The 22,171-nt window shown below is 42.0% G+C and overlaps 1 protein-coding gene across 1 annotated transcript in view; it reads left to right on the forward strand.

Moving 5' to 3' along the window:
- Positions 1 to 22,171, forward strand: part of gpd2 (glycerol-3-phosphate dehydrogenase 2 (mitochondrial)) — a 162,786-nt gene that overhangs the window by 43,786 nt on the left and 96,829 nt on the right. The window contains exon 2 of the mRNA XM_080199098.1: positions 15,911 to 16,017. Within this exon, the coding sequence (XP_080055224.1) occupies positions 15,919 to 16,017 (99 nt within the window). The 5' untranslated portion in view covers positions 15,911 to 15,918. The remainder of the gene's footprint in view (positions 1 to 15,910; positions 16,018 to 22,171) is intronic.

Genomic DNA, 22,171 nt, shown 5'->3' on the forward strand with positions numbered 1-22,171 from the left:
GCCAGCACAAACCAAGGAATACATCAGATCTGTATTCCATCACAATCTGCAACCTCATTGCCTTGTATACCCCTCACTACCATTACAGTCAAATTAGTTGAGAGTTCAATAAGGAGTGTAGGAAGGTGTGCCAGGAGAACCCAGGTGTACCTTAAAAAAAAAGGTGCCAACCTGGTAAAGCAACAACACGGAATTCTATGCATGCTAAAACAAGCATGTTACAGACAGCGCTAAGCAATACCACAAGCATTAAATTAGGGTTGTGCAGTCTAATCACATTAAGTAATCAAAAGTAATGGACAGTGATACAACTATTGGGAGGAGGAGGTTCCATGCACATCTTATTGACGATGACGAGGAAGCTCAGCATGTGAGTAGAAAAGACTTAGTTGAAGTCTGTCCAGCCCATTTCAGCCAGAAGTGATGAATGAATAATCCAACTCTGCCTCTTCTGACCACATTAGAAGATCTGCCTCTGTTTACTGAAATAGCAGCCCAGTTGTATTCATTGTTATGCCCTGTAACCCCAACATCTCCTGAGTTCCTTAGGGTCGTGGCCTAAGCCCAGCCATTTCCAACCGCCTCATCAATGATCATCTTTCCAATGTAAGGTCAGAATGGGGAGGTTCACTAATTAGAAGTGTGAATGTTCGCTGATTTATTCAGCATCAATTGTGGCTCCTCAAATACTGAAGCAGTCCGGGTCCATTTGCAGCAAGACCAGGACAATATCCAGGCTGGCTGATAAGTGGCAAGTAACATTCATGCCACACAAGTACCGGGCAGTGGCCATCTCCAACAAGAATCTAACCATCTTAATATTCAATGACATTGCATTGCTGAATCTCCTACTATCAACATTCTGGGAGTTACCATGACCAGGAACTGAACTGGATCATCCACACAAATACTGTGGCTGCAAGAGTAGGTCAGAGGTTCCGAATTTTTTAGTGAGTATCTCACCTCCTGATTCCCCAGAACCTGTCCATCTATCAGGCACAAATTGGGAGAGTGATGAAATACCCTCCACTTCACTTGACTGGATGAGTTGCAGCTTCAACAGCATTCAAGAAGCTCATCACTATCCAGGACTAAATTGCCTGCTTGAATGGCACCCCATGCAGCACCTTCAATATTGAATTCCTTCACCATGGATGTACAGGAGTATGTGCTGTCTACAAGATGCAGTGCAGCAACTCATCAAGGCTCCTTCAACAGCACCTTCCAAACCTGCTGCCTCTAATACCAAGAAGGACAAAGGCAGAAGTGTATGGGAACATCACCACCTGTAAGTTCTTCTCCAAGAACACACCCCTTCTTGACTTGGAACTATATTGCCATTCCTTCACTGTAGCAAGGTCAAATTCCTGGAACTCCGTTCCTGACATCAATGGAGGTTTACCAATGCAACATGGATTGCAGCAGTTAAAGAAGGGGTGGCTGACTGCCACCGTATCGAGCAATTAGGAATGGGCAATAAATGCTGGCCTAGCCAGTGATGTCCACATCCCATGAGCAAATTACAAAGAAATCTCCCATAACCCCTCACATCTCCCTGGTGGGCTGTTTAAATGGTTCACAGCCCATTTGGGGGAAAGTCCTGCCTCTAGCAACACACTTGCTGGTCTTCAGCCAATTTGATACACTCCACATGAGATTAAGGATCGGATGAGCGTACTGGATGTGGCAAAAGCTGTGGACCTTGAAACATTTTGGCTGTTATGTTGAAGCCTCATGTTCCAGAATTAGCTGTGCTCCTAGCCAAGCTGCTCCATTGCAGCTACAACACTAATATCTACCTGACAGTTGTCAAAATAAGTACCAGAAATCTCATAAACAGAAACTTGCTTCTATACAATGTACAGTGATTGGGCATGGAAGCTTGTCATGGGGGCATGAAGGGCCATAGGGGATGGGTGGTGTGCATGAGATGGCATGGTTGGGGTATGGAATTTATGGGATTGAGGGCTGAAGCCCTTGTGTTTATATTTTCGAGTCATAAAGTCTTACAGCACAGAAAGAGGCCCTCTTACCCATTGTATCTGCACTGGACATCAAGCAACTTATTTATTCTAATCCCATTTTCCAGCATTTGGTCTATAGCCTTGTTTGCTCCATCATAAACTCCTTGCTTTTATATTTTATGCCTCAGCCAATGAAAGCAAGTATCCTGTTTGCTTTTTTAACCATTTTATCTACTCCTGCTGCCTTTAGGAACCTATGGATATGCACCCCAAGTTCCCTCTGTTCCTGTCTACTTTCTAGCCTCCCATTGTTTACTGTGCATTCCCTTGCCTTTTTAGGTCTTACAGAATGCGTCACCTCACACTTTTCAGGGTTAAAATCAATTTGTCACTGATATGTCCATCTGACCAGCCAGTCTATATAAATCTGTAATCTAAGGCTTTCCTTCTGGCTACTTACCACACCACAAATTTATGTCATCTGCGAACTTACTTATCATACTGACCAATTTCACGTCTAGATCATTGATGTACCTTACAAACAACCAGGGACCCAGCACTGCTCCTGCAGTACACCACTGGGCACAGGTTTCAAGTCACAAAAACAACCTTTTTCCAACAATCTTGCCTCCTGCCACTAAACCAATTTTGGATTCAATTTGCCAACTTGCTCTGAATTCATGGGCTTTTCATTTCTTGATCAGTTTCTCATGCGGGACCCTGTCATGGAGATATGTTAAAATCTTTATGGGAAGTGTGTGATGAATGAGTTTGTAATTCTTTTTTCCTCAACTCACCATTGTGTGAGGGCAGCTCAGCAGCCTTCAAGGATGAGTGGCAGTTGTCTCTTTGGCAGTATTACCAGAGGACAAGACCTGGCTGGGAGAATGATAACCCCAATTATGTTCTCATCACACTGGCTGCTGTAGTTTCCCATTAATGAGACAACATCGAGTAAGTTGCTGCAGCGTTCTCATAGTTGTCTCGAATTTAGCTTACAGTGTGCACTGCTGATTTTCTGAGAGGTCATGGCCTGGTCAATCATGAGGCTGAAAGATGCAAGGCTGACTCCTGAACTTATGCTCGATGCAACTAGTTGGGCATCCCTTTCAAGCTGGGGTGAAGTCCCACAGCACCAAGGCATGCCTTTTAAACAGACCACTTCAACACCCGGCAGCCCTTGTGGCTGCCTTCAAAGTTTTCCCATTTCAGCTATCTTGACTGTAGCCTGCACCCAACTTCCAAAATGAAAATCTGATGCCTGCAGGTACTTTTTCCCAAAGTGGTGGATGGAACTGGAAATTTTCCTGATTCCTGCCATCTATACCAAGGATGAAAACCCAACCCATTATTGTCGTATTATATAACAAAATGATAATTTGAGAAGGACGTGGCAATTATTTAAAGATTTTATGAACAATTTAATGTATAAAACAATTTTGTGAATCGTTGTCTAAACAAGAAATATGTATTATTTATGGCACATTTCTAGAAATTCTGTTAACAGTTGTAACATCCATTTTGCATAAGAAAAATTGGAGTTAAGTTACCAATCGTGTTGTATAGAAATACCAATATATGTTAATAGTGTGGCAAAATGTGACATCCAGAATTTGACTTGGCGTATGAAATGATTAATGTTGGCCAATTATAGTAAAGTGAACGCAGTTGAAATGGGTGGGGAAAGATTTGCAATACTGCCGTTATTCCTGGCTTTCCCTGATGGTGAATGACCAAGGTGCATTCCTAATGGTGTTGTACAATGAAGTGACTTACCAGAGAATCAAAATAATGATCACTAAAAAGCACATCTTAGGGATTATTCCAGAAAACTGGGCACTTAGAAGTTTGGCACTGTTGAATATGTAATACTAAACTGCAAATTCAAAATTCTCTTCCCTAGTAACTTAGACTGGACACAGCTCAGTTGCACTTGCGCCACTTCTGAATAAATTGTGTCTTTTCAGCTGCGGGTTAAATTTAAAAACTTACCATGAGTATTGCCTGTTGCTTATTTGCATAAAATTTCAAGTTCAGAACAATAAACAACCAATTATGCACACAAATGTCTATAATTACAGCATTCCCATGCGATCTCAATCACTAGACAGATTAAAATATTCATGTATAATTCCAAAGAATTATCATTGATAAACTCAATTCACGATGTTCATTTTTTCAAACACTTAATGCTTGGGTATTGGCTAACTCCCATTATTCTAACATTGACATTACTCCATCCTCGATATCATTCATCATTGATTGAAGAGTTTTCACAACATTTACAAAATTCATAAAATAATAGTGATATTTTGAAGTAGGAAATTTGTATTTATCCCATATAAATTGATGTTTATCTTAAGAAACAGATATTGACAAAAAAATCAAATACTGTGCGTGCTGGAAATCGGAAAGAAAAACTGGAAATATCCTGCAGGTTAGGCAGTACCTGTGGGGAGAGAGAGAGAGAGAGACTGAGTTGACAGGCAGGATTTTTCAGATCACGGGGTTCCCATCCCATCACCTGAAGAGTTGTCAGGGATTGCACACCCTCCGATCAAAATAACCCTGCAGCCACTGGCTGGAGGTGGGATTTTACCAGGGGAGGAAGCCCTACCTCTGAGAGCTGCTGACCATCTGATTGATTGGGAGCTCTATAATCCCAACAGTGCCATGGGGAGCATGGGCACTGCTGGAATTATAAGCAGTCCCATGCCTGAGCTCAAAGGACCAGTTAGGGATGGTGTCTCATGGTGGGTGCATAGATGTGGCCGGTGGTAGCAAGAGGTGGGTGGGATGTCATAACAGCAAAGCTAGATGGTGAAAGAGGTCTCAGGGGAGCAGACCTGAAGTGGGTTGTAGAGTTTTGATAGGTCTGAAAAAATCTTTATAGTCACAATTTGCAATACTGTGTATGGTTCTGGTCACCCTATTATAGAAAGGATATTATTAAACTAGAAAAAGTGCAGAAGAGATTTACTAGGATGCTATGGGACTTGATGGTTTGGGTTATAAGTTATAAAGAGAGGCTGGACAGACTTTTTTCTCTGGAGCATAGAAGGCTGAGGGGTGATCTTATAGATGTCATTAAAATAATGAGGGGCACAGATCAGTTAGATAGTCAACGTCTTTTCCCAAAGGTAGGGGTGTCTAAAACTAGATGGCATAGATTTAAGGTGAGTAGGGAGAGATACAAAAGGGTTGAGAGGGGCAATGTTTTCTCACAGAGAATGGTGTCTGGAACAAGCTGCCAGAGGTACCAATAGAGGTGGGTATGGTTTTGTCTTTTAAAAAGCATTTAGACAGTTACATGGGTAAGGTGGGTTAGAGGGATATGGGCCAAATGCGGGCAATTGGGACTAGCTTAGGGGTTTAAAAAAAGGGCAGCATGGAAAAGTAGGGCTGAAGGGCCTGTTGCCATGCTGTAAACCTCTATGACTCTATGACATATCAGTTAACTGTAAGTCTGTATTGACTCAGAGCTATTTCTAAAATGCAGTAAAGGGTACAATATAGGGGCTGCCTCCAGCTTGCTGGCTCAGCACTCGGTTGACCCTGGGTGCGTGTTGTGTGTTTTTTTATATCATTGTGTGGGCGTTATTCAGCCCCACCACATTAATCTTTTTTTGTAAGACCCCTAATTACCTACAATTCTTTGTAGTTGTAAGTTCTTGTTAGTTTGGTAAAGTTTACACTTAAGATTTATTGGGAGTTGTAGGGCTTATTAGTTATAAGTTAATCAATTAGAATTTGTTAATTAACAATCGAGATGCCACGGCAAGTGATGTGCTGTGACTGCAGGATGTGGGAGCTTCTGGATGCTGGTGTGATCTAGGGGAAATACGTTGAAGTAAATGTTTACAACTGCAGATACATAGGCACAGAGTCAGTGAACTGGAGGCCAAGCAGCAGACACAGCAGCACATGAGGGAGGGAGAAAGTTACCTGGTTGCTTTATTGTTTGGATGCAGAATGAATGAGCTATCTAATCATGGCAGTGTGATACAAGAAGCTATTCAACCGGGGAGAGAAGAAGGGATATAGTGATAGCAGGGGACAGTGTTCTAGCAAACTGTATAACTAGAGAAGTAGAGAGGGCTTAATGTAGCAAACAAACAGGCAAAGTCAAGACAGGAGACCGAAATAGTAATATGGGAAATGAAGGTCAGAGAATGGTAGGAAGGGACAGTGCGTGAAAAAAATGAACAATTAGTACCAGATCCCCTACTATCAGTATATGACAGTGAGGGGGATTGATACTGCTCTCTGCAGTAAAGAGCCAGATGGCTTTGTTGTCTATCTGGTGCCAGGGTTCAGACATTTGCTCAGAGCTGGAGAGGAACTTACAGTGGGAGGGGGAGAATCCACTTATAAGGATCGATGTAGGTTGGACTAGGAACAAGGTTCTGCTCAGATATAATGAGAAGCAAAGCGCCAAATTGAAGAGTAAAAGCTTAACATTAAGGGTAAGCTTGAGGTGAATTATTACCTGAGCCACGTGCCAAATGACAGAGGACACATAAGAGTACTGGGATTAATAAATGGCTCAAGGACTGGTGTGGAAGAAGTGGGCTTCAGTTTGTGGGGCATTGGCGTCCAGTACTGGGGAAAGTAAAGTAAAATTTATTTATTAGTCAGAAGTACGGCTTACATTAACACTGCAATGAAGTTACTGTGAAAATCCCCTAGTCACCACCTGTTCACGTCAATGCACCTAACTAGCACATCTTTCGAACTGTGGGAGGAAACCAGAGCACCCGGAGGAAACCCACACAGACATGGAGAGAATGTACAAACTCCACACAGTGACCCAAGCTGGGAATTGAACCTGGGTCCCTGGCGCTGTGAAGCAGAAGTGCTAATCACTGTGTTAGCATGCCGCCCTTCTTGTGTTGGTTGAGACAATCTGAACCGTGATCCTTTGGGATCAGTGTTCTTGCAAACTGTATAACTAGAGAAGTAGAGAGGGCTTAATGTAGGAAATCAGCAGGCAGAGTCAAGGCAGGAGAGCAAAATAGTAACATGGGAAATCATAGGAAGGGACAGATAGTTAAAAAAACAAAGAAAAAAAACAATTAGCACCAGATAAATGAAAGGTTCTGTATCTGAATGCATATAGCATTTCTAACAAAATAAATGACACAGTGAAGTAAATAACTGTGACCTGTTTGCCATTATGAACAGTAAAAAGTCTGACAACACCAGGTTTTAGTCCAACCTATTTATAAATAGGTTGGACTAAAACCTGATGTTGTCAGACTTTTTACTGTGTTTACGCCAGTCCAATGCCGGCATACCCACATCATGCCATTATGAAGCCATAGCTGCAGAATGACTAGGATTGGATCCTGAATACTGAGGGATATATGGTCTTTAGGCCCCTTAACAGTAACCACAATGTGAGACAAAGTTGGCTAATACAAGAAACATCAAGTGCTTGCTTTAAAAGGATGGCCAGAATCATGGGTTACTTTAATCTAATATACACTGGAGAAATTAGACTGGCAGCAGTAGCCTGGATGAGTTCATAGAATGCTTTTGAGAGAGTTTTTTAAAACAGCATGTTTTGGAACCAACCAGAGAACAGGTTATATTAGATTTGGTATTGTGTAATGTGGCAGGATTAATTAATAGAGTAAAAACATTTCTTGGTAGCAGCATCCACAATATGATTGAAAGGAAGAAGGGTGGGAATAAGTCTTGTCTTTTCAACTTAAATAAGGGCAACTGTGTTGGCATAAAAGCTGAGCTAATTGTGCAAAGGTGAGTGGCAGGTCAGCTTATTGCTCAGAATATAAAGAACAGCAGAGAATGACTAAAAGGTTAATCAGGAGAAAGAAATTAGGGCTTGCAGAACAAAAACCAAAAATGCAGGAAAATCTCAGCAGGTCTGATCACATTTGTGGAGAGAGAATTGAGCCAACATTTTGAGTCAGTATGATCCTTCGTCAGAACTGCATTGAAGGGCTTTCTGCCTCAAAGTTAGTTCGTTTCTTTCTCCGCAGATGCTGTCAGGGTTGTTGAGATTTTCTAGCATTTTCTATTTTTGTTTCAGATTCCAGCATCTGCAGTATTTTGCTTTTATCTTAGAGTTTGAGAAAGCCAACTTGAAATGTAAAATCAGATAGCAAGAATTTTTTCCAATATTCAAAAAGGCAAAGAGTAATTAAAGTGAGTGTTGGTCCTCCAGAGAGTGAGAATAGAGAGGTAATCGCTGATAATAAGGAAATGGATGAAATGAACAAATACTTTGCTATTATCTTCACTATTGAGGGTGCAAAAACATTCTACTAATAGCTGAAGATCAGGAGGTGTAAGGGAGAGGGGAACTTGGTGAAATGTGATCACTAGAGAAGCAACACTGAGAAAACTGATGGAGCTGTGGGCTGACAAGTCTCTGGGCCTTGATAGACTTCATCCTAGGGTCTTAAAAGAGTTGGTTAATGTGATTATGGATGCATTGGTGTTAATTTTTCAAACTATTGGATTCTGGAAAGGCCCCATGAGACTGGAAAGTAGCAAATATAACCCCTTATTTGAGAAGGGAAGAAGGCAGCAAACAGGAAACTGTAGGGTAGCGAGTTTGATGTGGGGAAGGTGTCAGAATTGATCATTTAAAGAGGTTATAGTTTAAAAACTGAAGAGCCAGCATAGTTTTATGAAAGGGAAAATATGTTCAGCTAATTTGTTCGGGTTCTTAAAGGAGCAACATGTGCTGAGGATAAAGGTGGGGGGGTGCAGGAGAAGTATTTTGAATTCTAGGAGGCATTTGGTAAGGTACCATATCAATGGTTATTGTAGAAAATAAAAGCTCATAGTGTGGGAATAACATTTAGAGTGGATAGAAGATTAGCTGGCTGGCTGGCAGAAAACAGAGTATATGTATGTGGTCTTTGTTTGATAGGCAGGATTGCATTTTGATCTCATTTAAGAAAGGATGTAATTGTATTGGAGGCAGTTCAGAGGAGGTTTACCAGATACCAGGAATAAGCAGGTAGGCTGTCTTATGAGGAAAAGTTGGATTGGATTTGTCCCTGCTGGAATGAGGGATAATTTGATTGAATAATATAAGATCCTGAATGGTGTTCCCAATGTGGACATGGAAAGGATGTTTCCTCAATTGGGGTGAGGGTAGACCATTGGGGCATTTCACCCACTCCCCGTAATATTGTGACCAGCTTGGGGGTAGCATGAAGGCCACCGGTGGAATTTTAGGTGCCCCTTTTTTCCCCCCCCCTCCACCAATCACCTGCAAACCTACTAATGGAGGAACCATAGACCTCTCCCCAATATTTCAGACAGGTGGCCTTTTTATCAGAAGAAGCAATAGATGTAAGCCAAATGGAAGCAATCAAAAAGGGTACTATGACCAATGAGATTGGCCTTGAGGTTTTTATAGGTGAAAAGTAAGAGTTTGTGGAGTTTACTTAGGTTGGGAGTTCCAACATCTAGGACTGAGGCTGTTCAGTTGTCAAATTCAGTCATCCCTGAAGAAGTTGGAGGAAATTGTAGAGTTAGGCTGAAGCAAGGCCATCAGTGATTTTAGATGATGGGGGTTTAAAATGTAATGTATTGGAGAATTGGATGAGGATATTGGATATGTTGAAATTTATGTATTATTACAATCTGTGTAGAGACTGATAACCTTCAAAAACATATCTGAACTTCTAGTGGTTGACTGAAAGGGTCACAGGATAAGATTTCAAGTTTTAAGATACTTGCTTTAACAAACGAATTACAAACAACATTGAATACACACTAATTCTGCAGTTCTGAGTGTAAGTTGCCTACTGAAAGATTTCAGTTTTAACTTTTAAAATGACCGCAAGTCCACATCCGCAGTAACACTTTACTCTGTCCTCGAAGTGGAATTGACCTCTCTTCAGATTCCGGCGGTTCACTTCCTTTATCATTTCCAGTTGGATAACTTCTAAACCTTGAATTGACTTTCATGGTGGGAGTTAGCTTGGAGATTCTCCCTTCTAGCCAAAACTAGATGAAATTTCCAGGTTCAATTAAATTCTCACAAATTTGGTCTCTTCAGTCTGAGTTCAAGCTCCCACCTGCATGCTGCATACTTAACGATTGTGACGGGCTGGCTTTATCTGCTCTCTGTCAGTTTCTTGCTTGTCTGTGAGGTTTTGGGATATCTTAAGAAAGGTATAATCTAATACTACAATGCCTTGGTATGGACACTTCTCCTCTCAAAGCCCATCTCCATGGCAGTGCGTGGGCCTTATATCCACATAGAAATGTGGATGAACTATTGTCTAAACCCCAAACTTCAGTCTGTCTTGAAACTTAATAGATAGTTTGAAATATAACTATTTAGAAAACCTAACATTTCTGAAGTGTCCTGTGGAGGATTGAGATGGGACTAGGAATCTAGAAAATTCTACAGATGTTTCAGTACTCAAATAGATTTCAGCCACTCTTGGTGCAATCTTGGCTGAGAGTATAAATATCCATTAGAGTACTGAAGCATGTGAGCCCCAGGGAAAACATTGCTTTGGCTCTCTGACCTTTTGTATCAATTGTAAATTTTATAGTTGCACAAGCTAATGTGGTTTCAGGTGCTTTGGGCAAAATTTTCCTGTCCCGCCCACCAAGGAAACCCATGCAGCGGGTGGGACATAGACCAGCAATATTCCATTGACCTCTGGCAGGATTTTCTGGTTCTGGGGTGAGCGTGGCCGGAAAATCCTGCCTCTTGATTTCAGCTATTGATACTTGAAATGGTATGGATGATAGATACTTTTATTGGGCTATAGTAAAAATATTTATTAAGAAAATGTAAAATTATAAAAACTGATTTTTTTTAAAGCTTTTTTAGACATCCTGTTATCATTATTTGAGACAGTGCCACACGTAGACCTGTGAGCAAAGTTACAGCTCATGGAATAAAAGGAAAAGAAATACAAAATTGGTTGGTTGAGTGACAGTCAATAGCGAGTAGTATTTCATGGATATTCCTGGCATGATGGCACAATGGTTAGCACTGCTGCTTCATAGTGCCAGAGACCCGGGTTCGATTCAGGCTTTGAGTCACTGTCTGTGTTTGCACGTTCTCTCTGTGTCTGCATGGGTTTCCTCTGGGTGCTCCGGTTTCCCCCCACAGTCCAAAAAAATGCAGATTAGGTTGACTGGCCACATTAAATTGATGCTGGTGTCAGGGGATTAGCAGGGTAAATATGTGGGTTACGGGATTAGGGCCTGGGTGGGCAATGTGAGTGGAGAGAGCGTTAAGCACAGGTTAAAGAGATGTGTATTGTCTCCAGACAGGACAGTTAGTGAGATTTTGCAAGCCCAGGCAAATCCTGGGGGTTACAGATAGTGTGACATTCTAAATCCAAGATCAGGGATATCCATTGTCAACTTGTCGGACTACACACTTCAACCAGATGAAGTTGAAGTTCTCAGCCAAGGGCTCAATTTCTGCCCCACCACCAAAATGGACCCCATCAGTCTCGCAGCAGACAGAGGAATTCATCAGGTGAATGAGGCTGTGGGAGTTCTTCCACAAACCCCAAGAGGCCAACAGCGAACACAAGCCCATGGATAACCTTACAATGCTCCACTTCTACAGCTTCCACCCTAAACACGTTAAAGAAGCCATCCCCTACAGACAAGACCTCCTTATACACAGGGTCTGTTCAGATGAGGAGAATTGAAACAGACACTTCCAGACGCTGAAAGATGCCCTCATAAGAACAGGATATAGGGCTTGACTCATCGATTGACAGTTCTGACGTGCTACAGTGAAAAATCGCACCTACCTTCTCAAAAGACAAACATGGGACACGGTGGACAGAGTACCCTTCGTTGTCCAGTACTTCCCCGGAGCGGAGAAGCTATGACATCTTCTTTGGAGTCTTCAACATGTCATTGATGAAGACGCACATCTCGCCAAGGCCATCCCCACACCCCCACTTCAAACAGCAGTACATGCTGTTTCCTTCAAACAGCAGTATAACCTCAAACAGACCATTGTCTGCAGCAAACTACCCAGCCTTCAGGAAGAACAGTGGCCACGACACCACACAACCCTGCCACAACAATCTCTGCAAGACGTGCCCATCATCGACAAGGATGCTATCCTTTCACGTGAGAACACCATCCACCAGATGCAAGGTACATACTCTTGCAACTCGGCCAAAATTGTCTATCTTAAATGCTGCAGGAAAGGATGTCCCGAGGCATGGTACACTGGGGAGACCATGCAGACGCTGTGACAACGGATGAATGAACACTGCTCGACAATCACCAGGCATGAGTGTTCTCTTCTTTTTGGGGAACACTTCAGCAGTCACGGGCATTCGACCTCTGATCTTCGGATAAGTGTTCTCCAAGGCGACCTTCATAACACATGACAACGCAGAATCGCTGAGCAGACACTGATAGCCGAGTTGCGCACACATGAGAACGGCCTCAACCAGGATTTTGGGTTCATGTCACACTATCTGTAACCCCCAGGATTTGCCTGAGCTTGCAAAATCTCACTAACTGTCCTGGCTGGAGACAATACACATCTCTTTAATCTGTGCTTAACCCTCTTTCCACTCACATTGTCTGTATCTTGAAGACTTGATTACCTGTAAAGACTCACATTCCAACCATTATTATGTAAATTTGAGTTTGTGTCTTTATATGCCCTGTTTGTGAACTGAAATCCCACTCACCTGATAAAGGGGCAGCCCTCCGAAAGCTAGTGGCTTGTGCTACCAAATAAGCCTGTTGGACTTTAACCTGATATTGTGAGACTCCTTAATGTGTTTACCCCAGTCCAATACCGGCATCTCCACATCAAGAAGAGAAAGGACAGAGGAAATTTGATGGAGATGTTAACAATCATGGGGGGACAGAGTAGATAGGAAGAAACCGCTCCCTGTCATGAAAGGACCAAGAACGAGGGGGCATAGATTTAAATTAATTTGCTGAAGAAACAAAAACAATATGAGGAAAAGATTTTTAATTGAGAGATTGGTTAAGGCCTGGAATGCACTGCCTGAGAGTGTCATGGAGGCAGGTTCAGTCAAGGCATTTACAGGGAATTAGGTTGTTATTGAAAAGAAAGAATGCACAGGGTAATGTGGAGAAGGCCACTAAATGAATTGAGTGAGCTGGTGATGGGCTGAATGATATCCTTCTGTGCTGTAAAAATTCTGAGATTCTATGGGGTTTGTTGGTTCTACACAGCATATAGTAGGCAGATAGGCTTGAAAATTACATCATTTGGCATGGGAGGCATAAGGAAGACCTTTTGAACTTGCCTTTCAAAAGATCCCCTCATGTTTACTATGATTCATGACACCTCTAAAATGCTGTGAAACCAGGAGTCTTTGAAAAGCTGGCCTGACTTGACAAAATCGCAGAGGAGCAGAACGTGCCTATCCCTTCAATGGAGCTGGGCAGATTGGGTGTGCCGAGTGCAGACTTTTGGCCTAAACTAGCCCACATCCTTAAAAAGCACTTCTGAAAATCAGGAGCCCCAGAAATGGGATCTTGAATTCGGGAATTGGGTCCCAGCTGCCATTTCTGCTCCTCCAAGGAGTCTCCACATTCCATGAAAACACAGTCCTATACGTCTTGTAGACTGTCTATCCACTGTCATGACAGATGCACCTTCTTCCCAGTAAAACAACCTGACCCCCCCCTTTAACCTTTAATAACCAAGCTTGTCAGTCAGAAGTCAGAACAAGTTCCATGATTTTCTTCCTTCCTCCATTTTCCCCTATATTGAAGAGATTTGTCCCAAAACATAACAAGCTTGTAAACTTCATCGTTGTAACGGGAGAATGGAAGTTTGGGAGACCAATAAAGAGTTGGAGGTTAGAAAGACGAGGATAAGAATTCCAGTAATGGAAGGGGCAGAGAAAAGTCTGAGGTGGGTACTGGAACAAAGGTGGAGGTTAATTGTCTGGCCGATGGATGGATGTAGGCTTTTAAAGTTCAACTCAGGGTCAAAGAGGATGACAAGATGGTTTGGTTCAACCTGAGAAAGAGGCCAGTAGAATTACTGACAAGGGAGTTGACTTTGTGGTGAATACTAATTTAGCTCTTCAAATAAACGATTGTCTCTTCTAACTGGAGATGATTTAAATATCCTCTCAATATTCATTAAAAGAAAGTTTAACAATTCAGTTATAACATATGGAGCATTATTAACTCAGTTTATCATTTTAAAATCACTGCTCTTTCTTACAGACTTTTCAAAAATAAATTGATATTGGATGAGTTTTTACATTTTTATAAATCGTCCAATTTTCATTTCATTGACTTCAGTGAGGTGTAAAACAGATGTCATTGTTTGCCCAGTGATATGGGGGAAGATTTACACCAGTCAGAATCCAGGTCAAATCAGAAACCAAGCTGACTGCTTTTACACTTTGGTTGATGAGCATTTTGTATTTTAGAATTTGTTTAAAATCTCACTGTGTCTTGTTGCCCCAAATAGGATGTGGGTGAACTTAATCCTAGTAAGGATTTCTGTGTCATTTGTAAACCTGATATCAGTTATGATATCTATCAACATGATACAATTTTGTTTCTTCTGTTTTCTGTTGACCAAAATAAACAATTTTTCCTTTTTAATTTTCCTTTCCTCACTTACTTGGCTTTGAGGACGCTGTTCAAGCGTTAGACATATTTTGCCAAGGAATTGAGGATGAGTTGGGAAGGCTGAAGGGGAGACTATGTGCTGGGACCAAAGTTAACAGGACTGTTTTCAATTTTGTGCCATAGAGCACATATGAATGTGTTATTAATATCCAATCATTGCCGCTCAGATCGGAAAGAAAACATATTTTCATTTATCTGTTTCTATCATCTTTTCCCACCCTCTAATCACACAAATTGCACAAGGTCTCCATTCAGTAATTTAAATCTCTAAGCCCCCTATTCTCAAAGTTAGCTTTGAAATATGGTTTGAGCTCTGGTGAGGCAACGTTTTCCACAATCAATGTAATTAATGTTTTGTAAAAATATGCTTGTTTTGATTAATTTCAGTAATTTTGCAAGTTGCATTTGCATTGAGGATTGTTTTGGCAGCAGCCCAGTTAAAGCTCTGACATTGCTCCAGAATGCTAACAATTTAATTTCTAGTGGATAGAGCTTAAGATGTTAAAATGAGATGCAGGTACAGTGTTTCTGCAGTTGGGTAGATTCTGTTTAATAGACCTTGCTATGTCCCGACTCCTTGTTCTATACTTTGCAGCTAGGTAAGTAAATGGTCATGAATGCTGCATGTAATGACATTTTTAATCCTATTATACTCCAAGCATCTATGGTTACTAAAGTTGTTGTTAAGGTAATATAAAAGTGGATTGATTATACATATATAGTGTACTAGTCCATAAAGTGCAACTTTACAAATATCACAAGTCAATCAAATAGTGTAAATATATATTAATCTTTGTAGGAGTGACCTTTGAAAACTTCATATAGTACAACTGAATGTGTCAGTGGTCTTAAATGTCCTCTAGAATACAGGATCTAGCTGTTTGTATTTGTTTGAAAATAACATGTCCTCCTGGGTGAATGGTTAGTAATTGGATGGAACTTGGCGTGTGTCTCATGGGAAGCGGGCTCCATAATAATGTATGCATATGAATGTACTATAGTATGCAAAAGGAAAAAAATACAACTACTCTGATATATTTTTGCTCTTGAGGTAGTTATTTCTAATGATGCAAGGCACTGACATATAGATCCCAGTTACTTGTTGTATATGTACAAAAATATTAAGCAGTGGCTATTCATGACTTAGTTTATTTCCTATGTGTGAAAGGCCAGCAACTTGTGTTCTAATGCTACATTAGTAATAATTTTCAATAAAGGCAAATTCTGCAGCTGATGATTTACCATCTATGCATCACATCATTTGCTATCTATATATAACTTTGTTTGAAAAAGGATTTTGGTTAAACTTTTGTATTCTTGTATTGCAGAAAGGGAAATGGCATTTCGAAAGATTATTGGCGGAACAGTTCTTCTTGGGGGTAGTACCCTGACAGTTTTAGGTATCTCCCAGATAGTAGACCACTGGTCGCATCAGGTAAGCATTCCTTTATACTATGTACAAAGACATAAGCAATTCTTGTGTGTATGCGTGTACACGTTTGCGTGCGCATTTGGCACCCTTCCTGGTCATACTCGCTCTTACCCATTCCAAGCTTTTGCTGGCAAATCAGCACTGCTGAATCCTGATACTATGTATTACAGTTGTGTTCAAGTTCTATTTACATCATTAGACTTGCATGCAAATTTGAGGTTGTTCCTTGCCAGTGGTGAGGACCTGACATTACCCAAAACACTGCAGTTAAACTGGTGTGTGTGAGTGCAGTATCAACCAGGAGGGAAGGTTATTGCTCCTGTTTAAACACCCACCATACCCCATTCTCATTCAATGTCCCAGTTAAAATCAGCCATAAAGTGTTTGATGTGGTGCTGAGACTGCAGTTTCCCACAACCTCTGGATGGCAAATCTCTGCTGGTTCTGGCTTTACTGTCCTCCAAGTTGAATTTAATGAACAACAGTTCAGTTGCAAAAATGAAAAGGACATTGGCCTGCTAGTTTCTTGGAGATAAAGTATTGCTGGTGTGACCAACCACCATGTGCAAGTGGCTGGCATTAACAACACTTCTGAAATAGTAACAACTATTTTGGCTTTATGTGCTCTGTTGATCCAGCTTATCTTGTAAGGATGAGAGGGGAGAGCAAAGTTTGTGCCAAAAAGACATCTTAATTTCTCTGAGAGATTGTATGCCAGCATTAAACAACTTGCCAATGAGAAATATGGTAATGTTTGCACTTTGTCCCATTCATTGGAATAGGGCAAAGATTGGTTCTGTTGGGACAGGCTTTACTTGAATTGTGCTGGAGCGAGTGTCACAGCAAATTCAATGGATAGAGCTTGGAAATAACTTGGGGGTGAGGGGGGTTTGGGTTCAAGTGAGGAAAGTTTAGAAAGTTAGGGAGAAAGGACAAGGTAATAACGCAGGGTAGTGATATAGTTAATGATAACCAGAGTGTGACAGAAAGGAGCAAAGCACAGAAACATCCGTGTGCACCAGGTAATCAGGGCAGAGTAAGGTAACATGGTAAAAAGATAACATTAAAGGCTCTTTAGCTGAATGCACACAGCATGTATAACAAGGTAGATGAATTGATGGTACAATTGGAATAAGTGGGTATGGTCTGTTACCCATTTCAAGATGTGGATGTGAGGTCATACAGAAAATGCAGTGAGTCATGAAGTTAATACACCAAAGTTGTAAAAAGGAGAATATTACAGGGCATATATTTGAACCTTGGGAAACGCAATAAGATGTACAGCAAACTTGTCAGTTCGACAGTCTCCAGCTTACTGCCTATGAGTAGCATGAAAGTACCATGATATTGTGCAGAAATGTTTAAATTAGGGTGAGTCTTTAGGCCAGGATTTTCTGGGATCTCCCAGCCTTGCCAAAGGTCAGTGGGCTTTTGATTGGCGCACTGTATCCTCAGCGTTGGGTCCCGCGAAGGTGGGGCTGAAAAGTCTTGGCCTTAGTTTTCCTCTTTTTATTGTTTACCGGTTTCTTGACCCAAAAGAAATGGTTCCTTTTAAGTTTGCAGTCCCACATGAAATCCTTTCCCTTCTCAATGCTGATATAGTATATAATCAGCGAATCATCTTGGAAATGCATTTAGACAGTGTGTATTGTTTTGGTGACCGACAATAATGAAATGATGAGCTCCAGCAAAGGTGCATGGATGGACTATACAGCAAGTGGCATGCTCTTATCTAATGCGTATCCACCATATCAGAGACCAAAGCATATTATTAAACATGCAAATTTAACTTCAACCATGGAAAATTGTGAAACCATTTAGTAAATCTGTTAGTTTAGGGGTGAGCCCCAGCAAAAATGATCATCGGATCTGCCAGGTTATTGAGAAAAAAAAATCATCGTTCAAGCTGCAAGCCACTTGTGTATAAACAATGTTACTGAACCCAATCATAAAACTAAGAACTGTGATGGTTCAAAGGTCCTAGGTAACTAGGGTAGCAAATAACAATACAGTTTTGTCAATATTTTTCACATCCTGAAAATAGAAGAAGAATGAGATGTCCCTGAATAATTTTCCATTTCTGCCTGATGGAATATGTTGGAACATGAGAGGAACATCCTTCTGAGTTTATTAATTGTGCTGGCCTGGGACCAGCTCTGATCTCTTGTCTAGTTTCCTGAGTGCTTTACTATTTTTATTTAGCATTGCTGTGACAAGATGCTACCGTTATATCTTTAAGGGCAGATTTTGCTATTTTTTGCTCGGTGTCAACCCAGGTAGGAAAAGTGAATGCAGCCCGTAGGTTGCACTGCTGGCTTTCCTTGTCATAATTTTTGACTTCAATCATAAAACACCAAGCAGGGGCTCTCACTACATCATGCTGGTAGTGCGGCTTTAAGTGAGCCCACTCTGCCAGCAACTTGGGCTTCTGAAAAAATCAGAGCACCTGATGTTAAAGAAAAAACAAAAACAGAAACAAAAACAAGGACCTCTCTGATATGAAACCCTCTTTCCTCCTCAGGTGTGGAACTGGTACCGCACTTGGCACTGCAAGGTACTGCCTGGGCATGATCCTCTCCCCCTTTAGGTCTGAAATCACCTGTGCACCTCCAGCAGGCTTTGTTTTCCCAGTACACAACGTGAGGGACCTGTGATTCACCTTGGTGTACCCTCATGCAGACCTAAATGGACAGTCCAACGTGGGGGCCTGATCTGCATTGGAAATGAGATGTTAATGGGCGGTGTGACTTTTAAAGTTGGGATTCCTGTTGTGCCATTGGTGAGCAGCAGGGACAATTGAGTGGGGAAATCCTGCCACTGTAAAAGCTGTTTTTGGTCTCCTCCTTGATTCTCTGCCATTCCTGCCCACCTAAAATGCTTTGGTTCCGGCGTAAAAAAACGGTGTAATTCCAGCAGTTGGTATTGATGAGATTTTGGACCGAATCTTATGCCTCATTAACGATTCTTTTATGCCTGTGAATTTGCATTCCTGCATCGTCTTCCCTCTGATTCACTCGCCCCGCAACGAGGTAACTGCTGCAAGCACTGTGGTGGTCCATATGAACAACTCCCCAGCACTTCTCTGGACTTTATTCCACAAGGGCTGCAGGAGATGGCAGACAAGAAGTCAGCTTGGGGACAGAAAATCTCTTTACCCCCCCCGCCCTCCCCCATAAGTGTTTTATTTCCTTGAATGTCTTTCCCCACTTCAAATCAAATTGTACAATTAATTTTGCCCTGTCCCTTTTTTCATAAGTCGATATTTTCCTTCTGGCATAGAACATAGAACATTACAGCGCAGAACAGGCCCTTCGGCCCACGATGTTGCGCCGACCAATTAAAAAGCAATGACCCTCTAACCTAAACCAATCCCTTTTCATCCATAAACCTATCCACGGATCTCTTAAACGCCCCCAAACTAGGCGCATTTACAACTGCAGCAGGCAGGGCATTCCAATCCCTCACCACCCTCTGGGTAAAGAACCTACCTCTGACATCCGTCCTATAACTACCACCCCTTAATTTAAAGCTATGCCCCCTCGTGCTAGCTTTCTCCATCCGAGGAAAAAGGCTATCACTGTCCACCCTATCTAAACCTCTAATCATCATATATGTTTCAATAAGGTCCCCTCTTAGTCGCTTTCTTTCTAACTATAACAACCTCAAATCCCTCAGTCTCTCCTCATAGGACCTCCCCTCCATACCAGGCAACATCCTGGTAAACCTCCTCAGCACCCTCTCCAATGCCTCCACATCCTTCCTATAATGTGGGGACCAGAACTGCACACAATACTCCAAGTGCGGCCGCACCAGAGTTTTGTACAGTTGCAACATGACACTGTGGCTCCTAAATTCAATCCCCCTACCACTAAACGCCAAGACACTGTATGCCTTCCTAACAACCTTATCTACTTGATTCCCAACTTTCAGGGATCTATGTACACATACACCTAGATCCCTCTGTTCATCAACACTATTCAGAGTCCTACCGTTAGCCCTATACTCGACACATCTGTTATTCCTGCCAAAGTGAATTACCTCACACTTTTCCGCATTAAACTCCATCCGCCACCTCTCGGCCCAGCTCTGCAACTTGTCCAAGTCTGTCTGTAAACTATGACACCTCTCCTCACTATCTACCACACCTCCGACTTTGGTGTCATCAGCAAATTTACTAATCCACCCAACTATACCCTCATCCAGATCATTTATAAAAATTACAAACAGCAGTGGCCCCAAAACAGATCCCTGAGGCACACCACTTGTAACCGAACTCCATGACGAATACTTACCATCAACCACCACCCTCTGTCTCCTATCTGCTAGCCAATTCCTGATCCAATTAACTAAATCACCCTCAATCCCATACATCTGCATTTTCTGCAGAAGCCTTCCATGGTGAACCTTATCAAGCGCCTTACTAAAGTCCATATATACCACATCAACTGCCTTACCCCCATCCACTTCTTTGGTCACTTTCTCAAAAAACTCAATAAGGTTAATAAGGCACGACCTACCTTCCACAAAACCATGCTGACTATCTCCAATCAATTCATTACTCTCTAAATAACTATAAATCCTATCCCTAATAATTTTTTCTAAAACCTTGCCCACAACAGAAGTAAGACTCACCAGTCTATAATTCCCGGGGAAGTCTCTGTTCCCCTTCTTAAACAATGGGACAACATTCGCTATCCTCCAATCTTCTGGCACTATACCTGTGACCAACGACGACCTGAAGATCAGAGCCAGAGGCTCTGCAATCGCCTCTCTTGCCTCCCAGAGAATCCTAGGGTAAATCCCGTCCGGACCAGGGGACTTATCTATTTTCAAACCCTCAAGAATATCTAGCACATCCTCCTTATCAACTGCAATACTATCCAGTTTACAACCCTGTAACCCAGTGTTCTCCACAGCTACATTTATGTCTCCCTGCGTGAATACCGAAGAGAAATATTGGTTCAATGCCTCTCCAATCTCTTCCGGTTCCACACATAACTTCCCACTGCTGTCTCTAACTGGCCCTAATCTTGCCCTAACCAATCTTCTGTTCTTAACATATCTATAGAACGCCTTAGGATTCTCCTTAATCCTATCAGCCAAAGTCTTCTCGTGTCCTCTTTTAGCCCTTCTTAACTCACTCTTTAACTCCCTCCTAGCCAATCTAAAGCTTTCCTGTGCACTACCTGAGCCCTCAAGTCTCATCCTGACATAAGCCTCCTTTTTCCTTTTAACCAGCGAATCAACTTTTTTAGTGTACCACGGTTCCCTAGCTCGACCATTTTCTCCTTGCCTGACAGGGACATACATATCAAGGACTCGCAGTAGCTGCTCCTTGAAAAAACTCCACATTTCGGACGTTCCCAGACCCTGTAGTCTCCTAGTCCAACCTATGCTTCCTAATTCTCTCCTAATAGCCTCATAATTACCCTTCCCCCAGCTAAAACTACTGACCCGAGGTTCATGCCTATCCCTTTCCACCACTAAGGTGAACGTAACCGAATTGTGGTCACTATCACCAAAATGCACACCAACTTCCAAGTCTAACACCTGGTCTGGCTCATTTCCCAGCACCAAATCCAATATAGCCTCACCTCTAGTTGGTCTATCTACATAGTCAAAAAACCTTCCTGCACGCTTTGTGCAAAAACTGACCCCTCTAATGAGCTAGAGCTATAGCTATACCAATCAATATTAGTAAAGTTAAAGTCCCCCATAACAATTACCCTATTACTTTCACTCCTATCCAGGGTCGTCTCCGCAATCCTTTCCTCAACCTCTCTAGAACTTTTAGGAGGTCTATAAAAGACTCCCAACAGGGTGACCTCTCCTCTCCTATTTCTAACCTCAGCCCATACTACCTCAACAGACAAGTCCTCGTCAAACTTCCTCTCTGACACTGTGATACAATCCTTGACTAATAATGCTACCCCTCCCCCCCTCTACCTCCTTCTCTACTCCGACTGAAGCATTTGAACCCCGGAATCTGCAACAACCATTCCTGTCCCTGCTCTATCCATGTCTCTGAAATGGCCACAACATCAAAGTTCCAGGTACTGATCCACGCTGCAAGTTCATCCACTTTATTGCGAATACTCCTCGCATTAAAGTATACGCATTTCAAACCGTGCTCTGCTCCACCCCCACGATGCCGTGC

Source organism: Carcharhinus amblyrhynchos, chromosome 11 (assembly GCF_965287045.1).
Source record: "Carcharhinus amblyrhynchos chromosome 11, sCarAmb.v2.hapA, whole genome shotgun sequence".
Classification (NCBI taxonomy): Eukaryota; Metazoa; Chordata; class Chondrichthyes; order Carcharhiniformes; family Carcharhinidae; genus Carcharhinus; species Carcharhinus amblyrhynchos.